The sequence below is a fragment of the Nipponia nippon genome, unplaced genomic scaffold, assembly GCF_047370975.1.
Source record: "Nipponia nippon isolate SJK-2023a ecotype South Korea unplaced genomic scaffold, ASM4737097v1 scaffold_4, whole genome shotgun sequence".
Classification (NCBI taxonomy): domain Eukaryota; kingdom Metazoa; phylum Chordata; class Aves; order Pelecaniformes; family Threskiornithidae; genus Nipponia; species Nipponia nippon.
The window spans coordinates 45,717,883-45,734,737 of record NW_028262358.1 but is presented as its reverse complement, the minus strand read 5'-3'; the positions used below and the strand labels follow the sequence as shown (position 1 = coordinate 45,734,737).

General features: G+C 45.8%; 1 protein-coding gene across 1 annotated transcript; it reads left to right on the top strand.

Moving 5' to 3' along the window:
- The first annotated feature begins 323 nt into the window (after window positions 1–323).
- On the top strand, window positions 324–15,699 carry CCSAP (centriole, cilia and spindle associated protein). The gene is made up of 3 exons (XM_087774685.1): window positions 324–690; window positions 9,282–9,565; window positions 11,624–15,699. Exons 1-3 carry the CDS (start codon window positions 396–398, stop codon window positions 11,795–11,797), a joined length of 753 nt encoding a protein of 250 aa, XP_087630811.1. The 5' UTR covers window positions 324–395; the 3' UTR covers window positions 11,798–15,699.
- The last annotated feature ends 1,156 nt before the right edge of the window (window positions 15,700–16,855 follow it).

The window sequence follows — 16,855 nt, the reverse complement described above, 5'->3', positions numbered from 1 at the left end:
GCTGTCCCGCCTCAAGCCGCTGCCGGGGCTCCAGCACCCCCACTGCGGGGCCCCGCGCCCCGGCCTCGCGGCCGCCCTCGCCCCGTTTCGTTTCCATTGCGTCGCACGGCATGGCGCTTTAATGTCGCTTCACTTCACCTCGCCCCCCCGCGGCATCCCCGCGTGACGGGCCCGCGCGCGCCGTGACGCCAGCGCGGCGGTGGCGGTTTGGGGGGGGGGGAGGAGGGCGGGGGCGGGGGCGCGCCGCGATTGGCGCGGGGCGGGCGGGGGCGGGGCCGGGCGCCGCTGTTTGGATTTAAACGTTGCAGCGGGAGGGGGCGGGCCCGGCCGGCGGCGGGTCCCGGCGGCGGCGGAGGAGGCGGAGGACGCGGAGGACCGCGGCTCCCGGCCCCGCCATGGTGGTGCCGGCGCGACGCGTGAAGACGGAGTACATGAAGCGGTTCAAGGAGCCCAAGTGGGAGTCGTGCGGCGCCTGCTACCTGGAGCTGCTGCGCTACCGCCTCAGCCGCCGCCTGCTGGAGCAGGCGCACCGGCCCTGGCTGTGGGACGGCTGGGAGCAGGACAGCGGCGGCAGCGGCGGCGGCGGCAGCACCGCCGGGTCGCCCTCGCCACCGGGCGCCGGCAGCCCCGCGGCCGCGCAGGAGGAGGAGGAGGCGGCGGCGCCGAGCGAGGCGGGACGGGCCAGCCCCGGTACGGAGCGGGGGTGATGGCGGCGGGGGGGGGGGGGGGGGGTCCGGTGAGCTCGGGGGCGCAGGCCTGCGGTCTGAGCCCCGGCTCCCCTCCGGCGGGGCCGTGCTGCCGCCTCTGCGGGGGGCGTCAAAGATGGCTCCGTCCGGGCGGCCCCGGAGAGGTGCGGGCTGCCGCTGCGGGCTCCTCGGCGGCGCCCGGACCCCCTTCGCTCGTCGGGGCGGGGGTGCCCGCAGGGGCCCGGCCCGGGCGGTGGCGGAGGGGGGACGGTGGTGGTGCAGGGCCGGCGCCGAGGAAAGCGGGAGTCGGGGTTCGCCTGGGGCGGACGGGAGGCGTGCGAGGCTTCCCGCTGGCCCCCGGCCCAGGGGCGTGGGCAAAGCAGAGCAGCGAGGGCTCGGGGTGAAACCTCTCCTCTCGACACCGAGGCCCGGTGCCTTTCCCAGGCGCTCGCCCTTGCCGAGCGAAGGCAACGAAGTGCCGTTAACCCGGTCCTGGCTAGGCCTGCGGAGAAGCCGCAGCTGCGGCATCGGAGGCGTCTCTTTAAAGAGCCAAGCGTTGGGAACGCTCCCCCTGAGTCACAGCCGCTTATGTAAACTGTTGCCATGGGAGCGGAGCATCTCTGCCGTGATACAAGCAGCGTCTCTGGCAAAAAGCGGTGGCAGTAAGTTGGACTGTGTGCCAGCGACCGGCACTTAACGCGAGTGCTTTCCAGGATCTGCACGCGTAACCTGTCTCAGCCCGACGCTTGGTTTTTAACGCTACCTGAGGTTTGGTCTTGGGTTTGTAGCTGAGTGCAGGTAACTCCATAGCCTTGAGCAGGTGCAGAGCTAATGGTACTTTGCTCTCTTCTAGTGTATCTCACCTTTTGATGTCTCAAGAATTAACTGTGCAGAGTGTGTAGACAGGTAACAACACCATCAAGCTTCCAAAGTTGGTATTTTTTTTTTTACGCTATAGGATATCATCTCTTATAATGAAAGAAAACTTTTATCTGGCAGCCATTCATTGGTGTTTTGCAATGTCTTTTGAATTGGCTGCATATCTGTTGCACAGCAGCAGGGAAGATCCTGGAGAACTGTTCAGTTAAGCCTCGTGCTGCCTGGGGGTTGTTCTGGGGCTAGACCTGCTTGTTTGGAGTGGGGAGACTAATTAATCTGTTTCAATGTCCCTTGGGGCCTGAGCTTACCAGAATTATCTGTATTCTGATATTCAAGGCTAAACCACATTCATTGTCCTTAAGAATACCGTGTTCCACAAAAGCTTTAGCCATGCTGTCCTCTGTTCAAGAGGCCTGCTGCTTCAGAGCATGCTAGTGACCTGGGGTTTTGCAGTGAGCGGTAGTCCTCGTGGCTGGGTGGGCCCGTGGTACCCAGCCCCCCATGGGGGTGCGCACAGCCGCTGGCTGCCAGGGTAACACACGCCACATCTCCAAAGCTGCGCAGTGATGGAAGCGCCCCAGTTACCCAGTACGTAACAAAGTATTAGTGGGTCTAATCTTGCTTTCCTCAAGCAGGCCTTGAGGAAGTTAGACTGGGGAGTACGTGCAGAAGAAGTAAGTATGCAGCATCTTGGTGAGAAGCACTCAGGGACTGCAAAAGAGGAGGGACTGGTTGCATGGGAAAAGGCGATGTGTTCTGATGGGCAGTCTAAAGGCTTGGCTTCCAGCGAGAGGAGGGTGGAAGCTGTTGAAGCTGCACTCAGAACTTGGCACTTCCACCTTTTCTGATGGAGTCTGAACACGTGCCAGTCTTGGGCAGTTGTGGTAGGGACCAGAATTTCATTCTTCTGCTCATTGAGCCAGTGGGGTGGAGCAGGTAGCCTGCTACATTCTCGATGGGACTGGCAGTTGCCAAGGCTTAGAGGCTGCTGGCCAGGGCACTCTGCATGGTCCTTGGCCTGCTCCCTGCTGCTCTCCCTGACTCCTTTCTGTGAAGAGATCTGGCTGGAGTTACTTGGTAGCCTGATTCTGGTAGGGTCAGTTTTGGCAGTAGATAAAACCTTGATAGCTGTGGATATGCTGCTCATGCGGCCACTTTCTGTGGTCAGTGATGGCGTGTGTGACTACCCAGCGCATGCAGAGTTGTGTCCTTGCTTACTGTATCCCAGTGGCAAAGGGACTGTGGGGCAACAGTGGCCTGTCAATCTATGGGGTCTGGGGCAATCGTGCCTCTGTAACTGAGGCAACTTTGCCATGGCTGCTGTAAGGGAATACCTAATGTTCTATTAGGTCCTTGCTATTTTACACTTAAGGGGAGAAAAATCTCTACCTAACATGCATTTCTTTGCCAAGTGGCTTAGGATAAATGTTTTTCTAAGTTCTGCCAGTATTTAAGAGCTTTGCAAGTCCTTAGCAAAAGGGCTGAAAACTCTGCTTAGGCAGCTGGATTAAGTGGAAATTTACTGTGTAGTAGTGTGTGCACTAATATGTAAGCAAGCAACTCATTTGGTATTGGACAATTACAAGGATGTATTTTTCTTTTGCTTAGTTGCTGGCTAATTAAAGCATGCAGAGGAGATAACATAGAAACTACCACTCTGTGAATCTTCCATTATTCAACTGCTTTTTTCTGGAAGAACTTAATTACACTGAAGTGCTGTGGGGGTAGCTGAGTGTGCTCGTGCTGATGACATCTTTTGTCTTCTGACTCTGACATCCACCCACACGCTGCGGCATCCTGGTTGTTACCTGGCTACTGCTGCTTCCCTCTGTTCTGTGGGGACCCTGATCTCTGGCTGAGTGGTACTGACAGTGCTTGTGGCCAAGTATGTTTGGCCAGCACTGATACTGCCTAGTATCTGAGGTAAAGCTGGTTTGTAATGGTGTTTGTGGCCACTGTTGCTTCTTTCCCTCATTAAGATGAGCCTGTAGGCATTTGTAAAGCCATTTGTAAATGCTTCTGGAGTGTGTAGAGAAAGCCGATGTATGCAGCTTGACTTTAAGGTTTAGTGGTGTTGGTCTAAAGTACTACCAAGGTGAACACCTGAGATACAGTGACAAAATGAGATTGTCCTACCTGCTATCTCATGTTTAAGCTGCATCTGAGTGATACGAAGGCGTGCTTGGTGGCAACTTCAGGTTAATTCCTTCTGGCCCTGCACTTGCAGGAACTGTTTGTGGGACTGTTCTGTAGAATGTGCCCAGGCACAGAGGTGTGTTAAACATAATCCAACAAAATCTTGACCTAATCAACTAGTCTAGTTGACACATCCTCAAAACTGTCAACAGAACCCAGTGGGCTGGTAAGTGAAAGACGGGAGGTCTTGGCAGCAGCACTGCTGTCAGACCTGTTGCTTGTGAAATGATACTGCTGCACACACATGCAGGATGAAGGCATCTTTCAATCCTGATTGCAATTTTGCCTTCAGCATTTTTATGCAAGGGTCTTAAATGACAGCAGTGACAAGCTGGTATCAAAGCAGTTGCCACACAGTAGATGGAAAGTGACTGATCTGGATTAGTGCAACTCAGAAGATCAAGTTTCAAACTTGTTCCCTGATTTTGTCTGCCGTGATGTTGCAGGTGTATTTGCTGGCCCAAAACATGGGAAGGAGTAGCTTGTGGTGGGGGAAGAAGGCAACAGTGTCGGTTTAGGGGTTTATAGTACTGTGATTCAAAGTTGCTCCCATTTTTTTTTTGGTTTGAAACAAGCTTTGCTATCAAGCCAAGCCAGTCACTGCTTTCTGAACTCTGCTGCAGATGATGCTTATGTGAATATAATCAACTCTGAACTGCTGTGTTGGTGGTTGCTCCAATACTGCCTCATACAAGATCTGTCTTGAAGCAATGATGTTGCAATGTTTCAGCTGTAGTAACCACTTTCTACACAGCCGTAGTTGGTTCATACCCACAACTGAGTATATGCCCCCTTGGAGACCTGCCCTGTTTGGAGAGGTGTTTGTACTAAAGCAGGAAACTCGGGATTCTGCCCATGGCATTTAAGCACAAAGTGCTTCTCCTGAACCTGAGGAAGCAGCAAACATCTTTATGTAGACATAATACTGTTGATCCCTAGGGCCTGTGGGTCTAATCAGAAGGTTGTTGATACTTCTAATAAGTCAGCAGAGCCTTTGAAACGGGATTCCGGTCTGCCCCGTAGGGCATGCAGTACTGTGGGAAGGAGAGAAGCTCCACTTGAGCTTCTCCTGCTTGAGCCCGGGAGGGGAGCTGTTATGCAGGCTGGGCAATGCAGCAAGGTTAAGTGACCTCTTCTGGGCAGGAGCTTTCAACAGCCATATTGGGTGGGCCTGGCAGCCTTGTTCTGCCTGCTAAGCACTTAATCCCCTCCTGTCCAGTGTGCTCTGCTTAGCATCCGTGATGCAGTTTTAAATGTTCCTAGCTTTTTCCCCTCTCCTGTTTAATCCCTGTAATGCTGCAGCCAGTCAGTTCAGTTTCCTGTGTCTGCTGGAGCTGGCATGCTGCATGGGAAGGAGATGGGTAGGTGTTGCTGGTGGTCGGGCTCCCTGAGCAGCTGGGTCTAACTCCTTCCCTGCTATCAACTGCTGCTTTTCTACCTTCCTGTGAAAAGGGGTGCCTAACGAAATGCCTTGGATACAAACTATAGTTTTAAATAAAAGGCTTAAATAACTGTTAGAGATCTGCCTTGTGCCTTTACCGACCGAGTTCTGTATAAATGCACTGTAGGAGTGAATTCACTGAAATACCTGCTCCAATAGCAGGTGCTCATAAGGTGCTCTAGTACGCTCTGGCATACAGCATTTACTGTAAGACTGTGTGCAGGACTCTGCGTGCCATTTACCCATATGCTTTTATTGCTATTTTGGGACAAGCTGGCTCAATCACTTCTGCACCAGCTGGAACTATGTCCTAGTGAGCAGCATCCCCAGGCATGGCTGTTGCCTTGAAGTAGTATCTTAAAGCTAGAGTATCCATGTAATTGCAGAGTCCTTGCTTTCCTGGTTTTTTTTAAGTCTCTAAATGCCACCTCTGCTGCTCAAGAACTCCGTGTTGCTCCATCCTCCTTTGTAGAGAAGGAAGATGCCATTTTCCTTTGAACAGAGGATGGAACAGCCTCCCAAAATAAAAGCACTCCTGTTTCAGAATTGACAGCAGTATGTCCCCTGTCAGTGTTTTATGTTCTCAAAACAGTGCTTCCTTCTGATAATGGCCTCTCTTACACAGAAGGGGACCTAGCCAGTCCTTTCTTAGGAGTGGGCTGTGTAGAGATGCATGGGTAATATTTTGCAAGGGGATAGCTCTGTGCTGCCTGTTGTGGCTGTGATAAATGAGCTGCCTTGTTAGAGGTGAAGCTGTATGTCCCAGAGCCCAGGACACAATGCAAAGCAGGTCTTACCACATTGAGGTCACTGCTGCTTGCTCTATCCAGCCTTGGCGCTAATGACTGAAACTTTGTGCACCCAATATTTAGATATGTGAAATTCATCTGGCCTTTTTTTTTTTTTTGTTCTCACTCTGTTCTCACTTCTTGCTCCTTTGGCCTTGACTGCTCTTCTTGGTTGTTTTGTGGGGACACTCAACTGAATTCTTAACAAATATTGCGCCAAATACTTTAACACCGCTGGCTACTCTTAACCAAATACTCAGCTGTACTGCAGTACTATCTGTAGCTGAATGCTGCACCTGCACACCTTGGAAGGCGTGTGTGTGTATAGGCTAGCCTGAACAGGGCCCAGCACCAGGGCCTCTCTGCTGGCTGGCAGCAAGTAGAAAATGTGCTGGCAAGACTAACAGCTAGCAAGAGAGAGAGCATGAGGCTCGCCTTATGGGAACGCTGGGGCGTGTGGCAAGTCTTCATGTCTTTACCCTACAAGTGCAAAGTGAGTGCAAGAGTAAATGGATACTTAACTGGATGCTTAACCAGTGTGCCAGGCAGGTAACTTCCATTTCATCAGAGCTGGATGGATGCAGAAATGAAATTAAAGCAGTGTCAGATGAGGCATGTACTTGCTTGACTAGCTAAATCACAGCAATTAGCAAGAATGATTGCTGTTGTGTCATAGGGTTGGCAAACCCTTCTACTTTTAATGAAGACACTTAGGTAAAATTTGTTCTAGTTTTTTGTGGTCAACCTCTCAATCTGTAAGCAAGCTTTACTACTTCTACACCAGCGGAGGAATTCCCTCTGTACACACCAGCATGTACTGGTGGGGGCTGAAAGCGCTGAGACTTGGAACAGAGGTATTTTGCAGCTGGCTCCTAGCACAACCAGAAATAGATGGTGTGACAGCAAACTTGCAAGTTCAGCATGTGTACATCATAGACTTTGAATGTATCACTGTGTGTGTCTACCAGAAGGCAGCACCTAATGCTCAAAGGTAGTAAGTGATTCTCTTCAAGTGTCTAATGGCCTGCTGTGCTGTTAGGTTAATAAAAGGCTTTAGTTGCCTTTTGTATAAAAGGCGTGGTTGGCCTAAAAGTCACAAGAGAATCACAGAATTCTTTAGGTTGGAAAAGACCCTTAAGATCATTGAGTCCAACCATTAACCTAGCACTGCCAGGTCTGCCACTAAGCCATGTCCCTAAGCACCATGTCTACATGTCTTTTCAATACCTCCAGGGATGGGGACTCAACCACTTCCCTGGGCAGCCTGTTCCAGTGCCTGACTGCCCTTTTGGTGAAGAAGTTTTTCCTAATATCCAACCTAAACTTTCCCTGGTGCAACTTGAGGCTGTTTCCTCTTGTCCTGTTGCTTCTTACTTGGGAGAAGAGACCAACCCCCACCTCACTACAGCCCCCTTTCAGGTAGTTGTGGAGAGCAATAAGGTCTCCCCTCAGCCTCCTCTTCTCCAGACCAAACAATCCCAGCTCCCTCAGCTTCTCATAAGTCTCGTGCTCCAGACCCTTCACCAACTTCGTTGCCCTTCTTTGGACACACTCCAGTGCCTCGATGTCCTTCTTGTAGTGAGGGGCCCAAAACTGAACCCAGTACTCGAGGTGTGGCCTCACCAGTGCCGAGTACAGGGGAACCATCACTTCCCTGGTCCTGCTGGCCACACTGTTTCTGATACAAGCCAGGATGCCATTGGCCCTCTTGGCCACCTGGGCACACTGCTGGCTCATATTCAGCTGGCTGTTGACCAACACCCCCAGGTCCCTTTCCTCTGAGCAGCTCTCCAGCCACTCCTCCCCAAGCCTGTAGTGTTGTGTGGGGTGGTTGTGACCCAAGTGCAGGACCCGGCACTGAGCCTTGTTGAACCTCATACAGGTGGCCTTGGCCCATTGATCCAGCCTGTCCAGGTCCCTCTGCAGGGCCTTCCTGCCCTCCAGCAGGTCAACACTCCTGCCCAGCTTGGTGTCGTCTGCAAACTTACTGAGGGTGCACTTGATCCCCTCATCCAGATCACTGATAAAGATATTAGGTTAGTATTAACAGAATAGTTCAAGACCTCTCATCACCAGTCTGTAACACCTCACAGATCTCAAAGGTGAGAAAATTTTTTGGCCATTCTTTTCCAGTCAGTAATTATTATCCGTGGTCATTCACTTGACTATATTTAATGATGTGTTAAAACAGACTTGTTCAAAACAACTTATGACCTTATTGTAAGGCTTACTTACAGCCTTTCTTACTTTACCAGCCTTTCTCTTAGATTTACGAAGTATTACAGTGTTATACCAGATATGGCTTCCTTCATCTGATGTCTAAGACCCAAACTTTTGTATGTGAGAAGTAGTATGCAGGAAACATCAAGAATTGCTAGCTGTGAGGCACCACAAAGAAAGGAAAACTAGTTCCTCCATAGCTCTATAATGCAAGAAGATTGGATCTTAGGGAACAGTTTTTTCCCCTGTGTTTTTATTATTTAATGTCTTAATGCTGATTCAGCCTTCAGTGTTGGTCTACATCTGCAAACTAACAATGATACAGACTTTAAATTCTCCCTCACAAACCCTACTCTACATACTCAATGCCTGGAGGACAAATGCTGGACCCTTCTTACAGAAGGTTTAAAAAGCCTGTGTGGGGGAAATGAGCCTTGGAGAGTATTGCCTATAGAGTGTGGTGCTTTAAATGTAAAACATGCTTCACAGAACGGATAGCAAGGGTGATGTCTATCACTTTGTAAGTCTTTGCTTCATACTCCCCTCTCCTCCATAAACAGAAAACCATAATAAAGATGTATGTATAATCAGGGAGCTTGAAAATGAATCACTTTTTTTCTTTCAGTGGAAGCTTATAATATTAGGTATTTAATATTGCACATACTCTTATCAGACTTCATCTCTGACTGGCTGGCAGCATCTACATGGCGTTCAGCAGCCCATATGTTTGCTGTCTGAAAGATGGAAGCATGAAATAGTGAAGACAGATGATCACTGGAAACAGTCTTTAAAATACTGCCTGGAGCTATCTGTTATCTGTAGCCTCACTAGCGAAAGGCATGTTTAAGTATGTGAAAGCTGATGTACAGAGGGATGGGCTTGGAAATACTGTAGTCACTAAAGAAAGAATGAAGGCATTTAAGCAAGGTATACATCTGTCGCTAAGGAAGTAATGACTTCTTCCGTTTCTAAAAAAAGCACAGCTTCAATGATGTATTAAGAGAGGCTGTGCAAATCAGACATTACTATGTTGTCATTGGGAGCTTAAAGCATAACTTTTTTTTTCTTTAGAGAAAGAAAGAGAAGATCAAGAAAAGCAGCAGAGGGAAGAGCAAGAAAAAACTGTAGAAAACACTTCTGTAAAGGAAGCAGACAAAACCAGCCGTACAGGACGACGTCCAAGTCGAAGTGCCTTGTCCAGTCGTAATGATCGAAGATCAGCCAAAAGCCCTCAAAAGACAGATGCACCAAAGGAGAACAAACATCCATTTGCTCTGTATGGGTGGGGAGAAAGACAGACAGATACTGGAAGCCAGAAAACTCACAATGTCTGCGCTTCTGCTTCCGCGAATGAAGTAAGTAAAAGCTTCTGTTTTGTTAAAGGGCAGTGACTACTTAGTGCCTGGATAAGACATATATCTAATATCTAGGTAAAACTTCTCAGGGATGCCTCTCTTGGAGTGCATGGAGATTCTAGCAATAAATTCTAAAAAAAAAAAAAATTCTAGCAATAAACCTGAAGAGGTTTGACATGTCAAAATCAAATAGCTCTTAACTGTTACTCTGTTTTGAAACTTCTCATGTTTGAGTAATACTTGCAAGTTCTGATTAAAACTTGGCTATCTTGTTTCTGGCTGTTACAGTGCTACCAGCAAAACTGACTGTTTAAATTTATTTCTCCATTCTGAGCTTCATGAAAACAAGAGAAAAGCAGCAGGCAGTTAGCACCAGGCATCCCACAGCAGGCAGGTACATAAACACTGGGGTAGCGCTTGTGCTGTGAAAGAGTGACTTTTCCTGGGGCGCTCCCTAGGAATACGAGCCTCACCGAGAAGGTATGAATGCTTTGCTGCTAAAATGTCTGTCAAGCAGCTTGTTTCAGTGGGTTGCCAGAAGGGAACTTCTTAGAATCATAGAATCGCTGGGGTTGGAAAAGACCCTTAAGATCATCAAGTCCGACCATTAACCTGGCACTGCCAATCCACCACTAAACCATGTCCCTAAGCACCACATCTACCCGTCTTTTAAATACCTCCGGGGTGGGGACTCAACCACTTCTCTGGGCAGCCTGTTCCAATGCTTGACAAAGCATTTTTGCGGACAGCAGAATGGTTTATCAGATGGCTGATGGACTGCAAGTTTGGTGTAAAAATTAGCAAAATAGCACAAACAAAATTAATGGGCAGCACCAGGATTCTGCGGTAGTGGGGTCTGTTTCCTGGCTTAGCAAACACTAAGGTTGGAGTGTTACAACCAACCCATTTCTTTATTTTCTATAACTCTCCTAGGCTGGTAAAACATAATCATTAACGTATCCCTACCAGTGTCTTGTCTTTATCTTAAGACTAATGTAGAGTCTGAATCTATGACCCAAGATATCTGAGGATTAAGGTGGGTGGTGTTCTTGATGTATAAGACAGAGCTGACTTCTGATGGGCTGTTTTGGAAGGCGTTTGAAGCATGGTCCTGTCCTTCCTGGACAGTGCAACCCTTTGAGGGAAATGAGGAACTTGGGCCTTGCAGCTCTTGAAAGAAGCTGCCCTTCCTGATAACGGATACTGTTACTGGATTGGTAAGCTTTGGTCAGTGGTGGAAACAGTTGACCGGTGCTTTATGTTGAAGTCTAATAGAGGTTGATGCCTGACTTGAGCCAAGATATTCATACTTTCTAAGACTTCTAACATTTCTTATGCTAGAAACTCAGTCACAGAACCCCTAAGATCAGGTCTTGAGTTTGGAGTGAATGGGCAGGACACTTGTGAAACACTTCCAGTTATGTAGTGCTTTGTCACTAAGGATGTTTCTTGAAGTGGAAACTGACTACTTACTGCCTGGCTAGGTCACTTTTCTCAAATGTTTGAAAGGTGTTACTTTCCCCTAATTGAGATGGGAGACAGGGTTTTAAATCTGGAGATAGAAGCCAGTAAACACAGAAGCTGGCTCTTAAGATTAGATGTGGGGAAAACAAGATAATTTATTAATATGAAAATGTACGTAGGTGTGCCTGCAGCATGTTCTCGAAGTTAAGTTTTTCAGTCTCTAGTCAGGAGTCTCTAGAGATTTGTCTTACTATTGTGGCTTAGGTTTTAAGGGATGCTTGGGCATATTGAGGGATGTTTAAGAATTTAAATGGTAGAAATAGGAGAATTGAAGTCTTTGTCACAGTAAGACTGAGAAACGCTCAAGATTTTTGGAATCTTTTAATAGTGTGAATTTGAGGCATTAAAAAAATCACAAAAATTTCTGTGCTTCTCTTCTGTTAGTAGTACAAATTAAAGAAGGAAATATAATCTTGCTAGCAAGTCCTGTTTCTTTGGGATGGGTACTGGGACAAATATAAAGGGATCCTCAGCTTTCTTGGGGGGGCGTTCCTAGGCTGTTTTCCTGCTGTAATACTAACTCTGGTCTTTTAGATTCACGAATCTGCTCTACGAGCAAAGAACAGGAGACAAGTGGAGAAAAGGAAGCTTTCTCAGAGGCGAGTGCGATCAGCAGAAGCAGAGAAAGCGTGGCGAATAAAGCCCTCCCCACCAGACAACCCTTGGATGACAGAGTATATGAGATGCTACTCAGCAAGAGCTCGGTGAATTTGGATTCCTTTAGGCATCTTCAAAAGAAGTTACGCATATCAGGACACTGGTGCAAGGAACCAAACTACTTATGCAAGGTTTTTATAGGGAGTTTCCAGCTGTTAAAATATTTGTTACAATATTTTTATCTTGGCTACCTACCTCACAGTGGGGTGTATTGTTGGAGCCATAACATTTGAAGAGGCTTTTAGATATAGCTACCCAGACTTTTAAACAATTCCCCTTTTGGGAATCTTTCTAATGCTTCATTTGACTTGTTTTGGGGTGGGAGGGGGAACCTTAGCATACAGGGAGTCAAAGCAAACACTTTTTTGATCTTGGTTACAAAAAAAATCTGTTGTCCCTTATTTTAAAAGTCCAAGTCATGGGGAGGTGATGTTGGGGAAAGACTTTAAAGGTGTGATGGAGGTGCCTTTGCATTTATAGTACTATTTATTACTTCTACCAAAATAAGTATATTAAGACAGGCAACAGGAAAGCCAGTGGATCTGGTAAACAGCACTAATAAATGTAGATGCTTTAGGCAGGCAAATACCAAGTATTGTCTGTATATAGAAACTTTCAAAAAAACCTTGTTTGATTAGTGAATCTGCTGATGCTAACTTTTATTGCCGATTCTAAGGTCATTAGGATAAACTACTAATTTTCAGGGCAAGAAACAGCTACAGGATTGTTTTGCTGTGTTGCTGTGCCTGTTGTACCAAATAACTGATGTAGACAATCATTATCCGATAGCTGCTGCTCAATAAGCAGTTGCTTGTTCTACCAGTATCAAGTTGTACCACTGTATTAAGCTTGTGGTCACACTTGCTCTATGCTTAATCATGTAAATGCCAGTTTATTGAAGGAGAGGGCTGGCTCCTGTCTAGTGAAGTCTATTTTTAATGCTTAAGAATATCTATGATGCTCAGTGGGGGTCAGAGTGCAATATGCATTCCATTTGGTGGTATTGTACAAGTATACTGTTAAAGGTTTTGAACTTGAAAAAAGTTGTAGATGAAGTCCTGAGAAGCTTTCTGCCTCTCAAAATTGGTGCAGAACTCCCCACTGGGGCAGGGGGGTGAGGGCTAGGGAAAGAAGGAGAGGTAACCTTTAGTAAACAAGAATACATAATGGAGTTTGAACATTCACTTTGTAGGTCCTACTTCTACATAGTAAGATAGTCACTGTTTGTGAGATCCTCAGTGTTCTTTTTTTTCCCTCAAGCTGCTGTAAACTAATTTTTTTTGTTTGATAACTAAGCTTTAGGCAGATTATTGCTGTAGTTGTGAGCTTCAAAGTTTTGTTGAGATGTGTTGTGTGTTAGTTACATATGTTGGTTATCTCAGTTTAACTGTTTTGAAGCTTGTGTTTTACAGACTGGACACCTTCTCACAGGAGGCACACTTGCACTTCTGCAGCAGAAACCTGCACTAGTCTTAGCTTCATTCCACAACCTCAGTGAGTAAGCAGGACTCTAGAATTACTACTGCAACCACAGAGTTACATGCTTAGTGAAAAGTTTGATTGGAAGTGTTACTGAAAGAAAGTAATCATGCAAAGGGACCAAGCACTGCTGCCTCCTAGTGTTAATCATATTACATCAGTAAAGGTTTCATGACTCTCAATTTTAATTTTACTAAGATGTCCTAGAATCCATGAAATTATAATCTGATTTTTACCTGCCTGTTAAGTATAAAGCTATAAAAATACAGACAACTCTCGTTCAGGCTACCTACTAGAGATCTTGCAGCTTTTAAGTCTAGGAATGCGAAGTATGATTAAGTGTGTTTTAAACACAGCAAAGTTACTGTATTCCAACTTTTAAGTAAACGACAGGCTAGAACTTCCTAAAACTTTAAACAGTGCCCAAAACTGAGGCAAACTATTCCAGAGGATGCCTTTATTCCAGATGAGATTCTCTTCCTTTTATGCTCTTTTCCTCTTTAAATAGCTGCTGTAAATATGCTTAAGTTGCTTCTGATGCTGTTTCAATTCAGAAATCCACCCTAGCTTTGAACAACAGTATCAAAGCACTAACTCAGTAGTGTTTAACAGCCTTATTCAGTTAAAAGCTCCGCCTGTTCCTGTTGCCCACAGGCTCTGTAGGCTTTACGTAACTACAGCAGATGGACTGTGCCCTCGGTGCGTTTTGTCGCATGAAACAGTTTCCTTGATTATCTAGGGCAGGACTCATCTTGCCATGCTTTCAAAGACAGCTTCTACAGTTCTCTCTTCCCACTGAGAGTGGAGGCGCCAAGATGACGATGTGCCTGCCTTAAGTACCCATTTTGGGATAAGGTGGATCTCCCATTAGATGTTGGTCTTTCCAATCATTATAGAAGGCTTAAATGTCTTCTGCCTTGGATACTGGGTACCAAACTTAAAACATCTCAAACAGGCTTGTTCAGGTGTTCTACAGAGCATGAGAATCTTCAACAGCATCAAGGCTGCTGTGTACTGAGGAAAAGATCTAGTTCTTATCCTTGTCTGGTCAAGAGCTGTTCCCCACGAAAACAATTTGCTAGAAGATGGCAGTGATGCTAATCGGGTCATGTGAGCCACTGTCATGCTTTTTCAAATGGTCTGTAGCTAAAAATAATCCTGGGTGCTATGTTGGTACTATCTTGGCTTAAGTAATATAATGCCTGAAGTGAGGGGTAAATTATTCTGTAAATCAGGTAGCCTTCCTGCATTTGGGCATTATGTGACTAAAAAAAGGCTAGTAGGCTTTCTTAGACTATGTGAAATAGTATAGTTCTGATCACTGCAAGCTGTGTATGCAAAATATTTGGCATGTGCCAGGCTGAAGTCTGGAAAACTGTTATTTTAGTGTTTTGATGTTAACAAATGGAAAGTCAATTGACTTGGAAAGCGGAACTTTTCAAGTGTAAAAGCTTTAATTGTATTCCATAGATTCCTACAGGAGGTGGCTGTTTTGCATCAAATTGGACTCACTAAAAAATGGAAAACCTAGTGAATGTCACCCTATCCATTAAGGAAGTTCTAAACTTTTTGTCTTGCATGGACTCTTGAATTCAGTTAAGGGATGAACACTTCTCGCTCCTGTTTTAGAAGCAGAACTTTGTAAGAACACAGTAAATACTCAGTTGTCCAAAGTCTTCATTAAAATAACTGTTTATTCCTTTTTGTTTCTGAAAGTACTTAAGCTAAGTGAAACAAGACTTTTACAATGTGTAATGCTGCAATTTAACTATAGTGTTGTGAAGACTAGTGTTTACAATGTAAAACTACATAAGTATGTCCCTGTAAAATACAGTAGCATGCCTGTTCAGTCACTGCTGTCACATCTTTGCAACTATGAATTACAGACTTTTTCACTGGAAGCTAAGATAGTCAAGGTGATAGCTAAACTTTAAGAGCCAAACTTAACAAAACTGAGGGACAGACCTGAATTTTTGGTAAGAATTTTATCCAGGTAGCAAATGCACATTTTAATCAATTTTTTAACATGTAGGGAAGTGTATCTGTTCTCATTTTTTTTTTAATGGTATAATGCAGTGCCACTGAATTATAAAGGCCTCTCTGACTTTTTTTTCTCCTTTACTGCGATAGGGACCAAAAGCTAGCAATCTGAGGGCCTCGTGTGGTAACCTGAATGTTCCAGTTTATTTTCCAGCTCAGTTAGTGCACTCAGCAGCAAAGCCATATATGGAGCCTGACTCAACACCTTGATGGTATCCCCTATAAAATTAGGGGTACAATTGAATGGGAAGCTGCCTCAGCTATTGTTAGCACTGAATTCACTTTAAAAAACTATAGGGAAATACCATCTAAGCTTGAAGCAATATGTGTTTTTTAAAGTTTTTAAACAGTATTTGTTGTTAATGCTTCTGTATTGTCTATATTTAATAGTGTAGTGTCAACTTGTATATGGGAATAAAATGAGTGACACACAGTGCCTTGACTGCTTGTACTTTTTTTTTGGGATCTCAGGTTTTCCATTACAGGGTGCTTCAGTCTCTGCATGCAAACTGTGGCTTCTGCTTGTCCCATATATTCTCTTCTGGAAAGTCAGTGACAGGCTTCTGTAAGGACTAGTGTTGGGTAAAGGGACAGATAAAAGTCCAGCTGAGAGCTGAGCTTGTCTCCTATGTTCTTCCTGTAACTCTCCCACAGATTCTTAATACCCTTTCCCACTGACTGGCCTTTTCTACCGCTAGCAAGGAAAAAATAGAGCCCAAAATATAACAGCTATCTGAAGTGCTATGCATGCTGAAGCTTTAGGGAATCTTAATGTAGAACTTTGGAAAAAGAAGGTAACACGGGGAAAAACCAGGAAGCTCTATCACTAAGAACAAGTATACTCTTCCAAATAGGAAAAGTTAAGCTATTTAAGGATGGCTATGCTGAAGTTCTGTATGCTGCTGGTTTCACGGTAAATGAAGGAAACAAAACTATGTATCTTTACTCTCAGTGGACTTACAGTGTATTTCTTGAGATTTCAATACTAATTCTTTCAGCATATAGAATATAATGCAAATGAGTTACACAGATGAGTAATTGGGGTTTTTTTAATAGCGTTTTTTTTTTTAAGGACTTACGGAAGCTGTGTACTTTTGAGCCACAAGGTACCTAGTTAAATACAAAGAATGGACAAGAGATGGGTCAACTGTGAATTGCCTGATGATAGTCTGGAGAAGTTGTAAGTGCAAATACATTCTGTATTGTCCCCTTGCTTTAGGTTTCTTAAAGCCTTAACTTCTGAAGGCACATTCTCTGAGAGATGTAGGCATATCCATGGCAGGAAAGTTGGTGCACCTTTGCAGCCATAACCTCTTAAGGGCACACAGGAGGGAAGCGATGTGTTGTTCCTCTCTAACAGGGAGTGGTGGCAGCAGCAGCAGCGTTGCAGGTTTGGGGCCCTCACATGCCACAGGCAAAGCTGCTACCAGAGAGTGCAATGAGGGCCCTGCTTCTGGGAAATACATGGAAGCACTCCAGCTTCTTTAGCAGCTGCTGCTGCTTTCCTAGCCCCATGCTGACTATGCAGTGAATTTAGCAGAAGTGTTTTTTCAAGACCATCTAAGGTTTGTCATGTTATGGGCTTCACTT

Coding starts and splice junctions, on each gene's coding strand:
- CCSAP (XM_087774685.1), top strand. CDS start 396: ATGGTGGTGCCGGCGCGACGCGTGAAGACGGAGTACATGAAGCGGTTC. Junction 691..9,281: donor GGCGGGACGGGCCAGCCCCG/GTACGGAGCGGG, acceptor TTTTTTCTTTAG/AGAAAGAAAGAGAAGATCAA. Junction 9,566..11,623: donor CTTCTGCTTCCGCGAATGAA/GTAAGTAAAAGC, acceptor CTGGTCTTTTAG/ATTCACGAATCTGCTCTACG.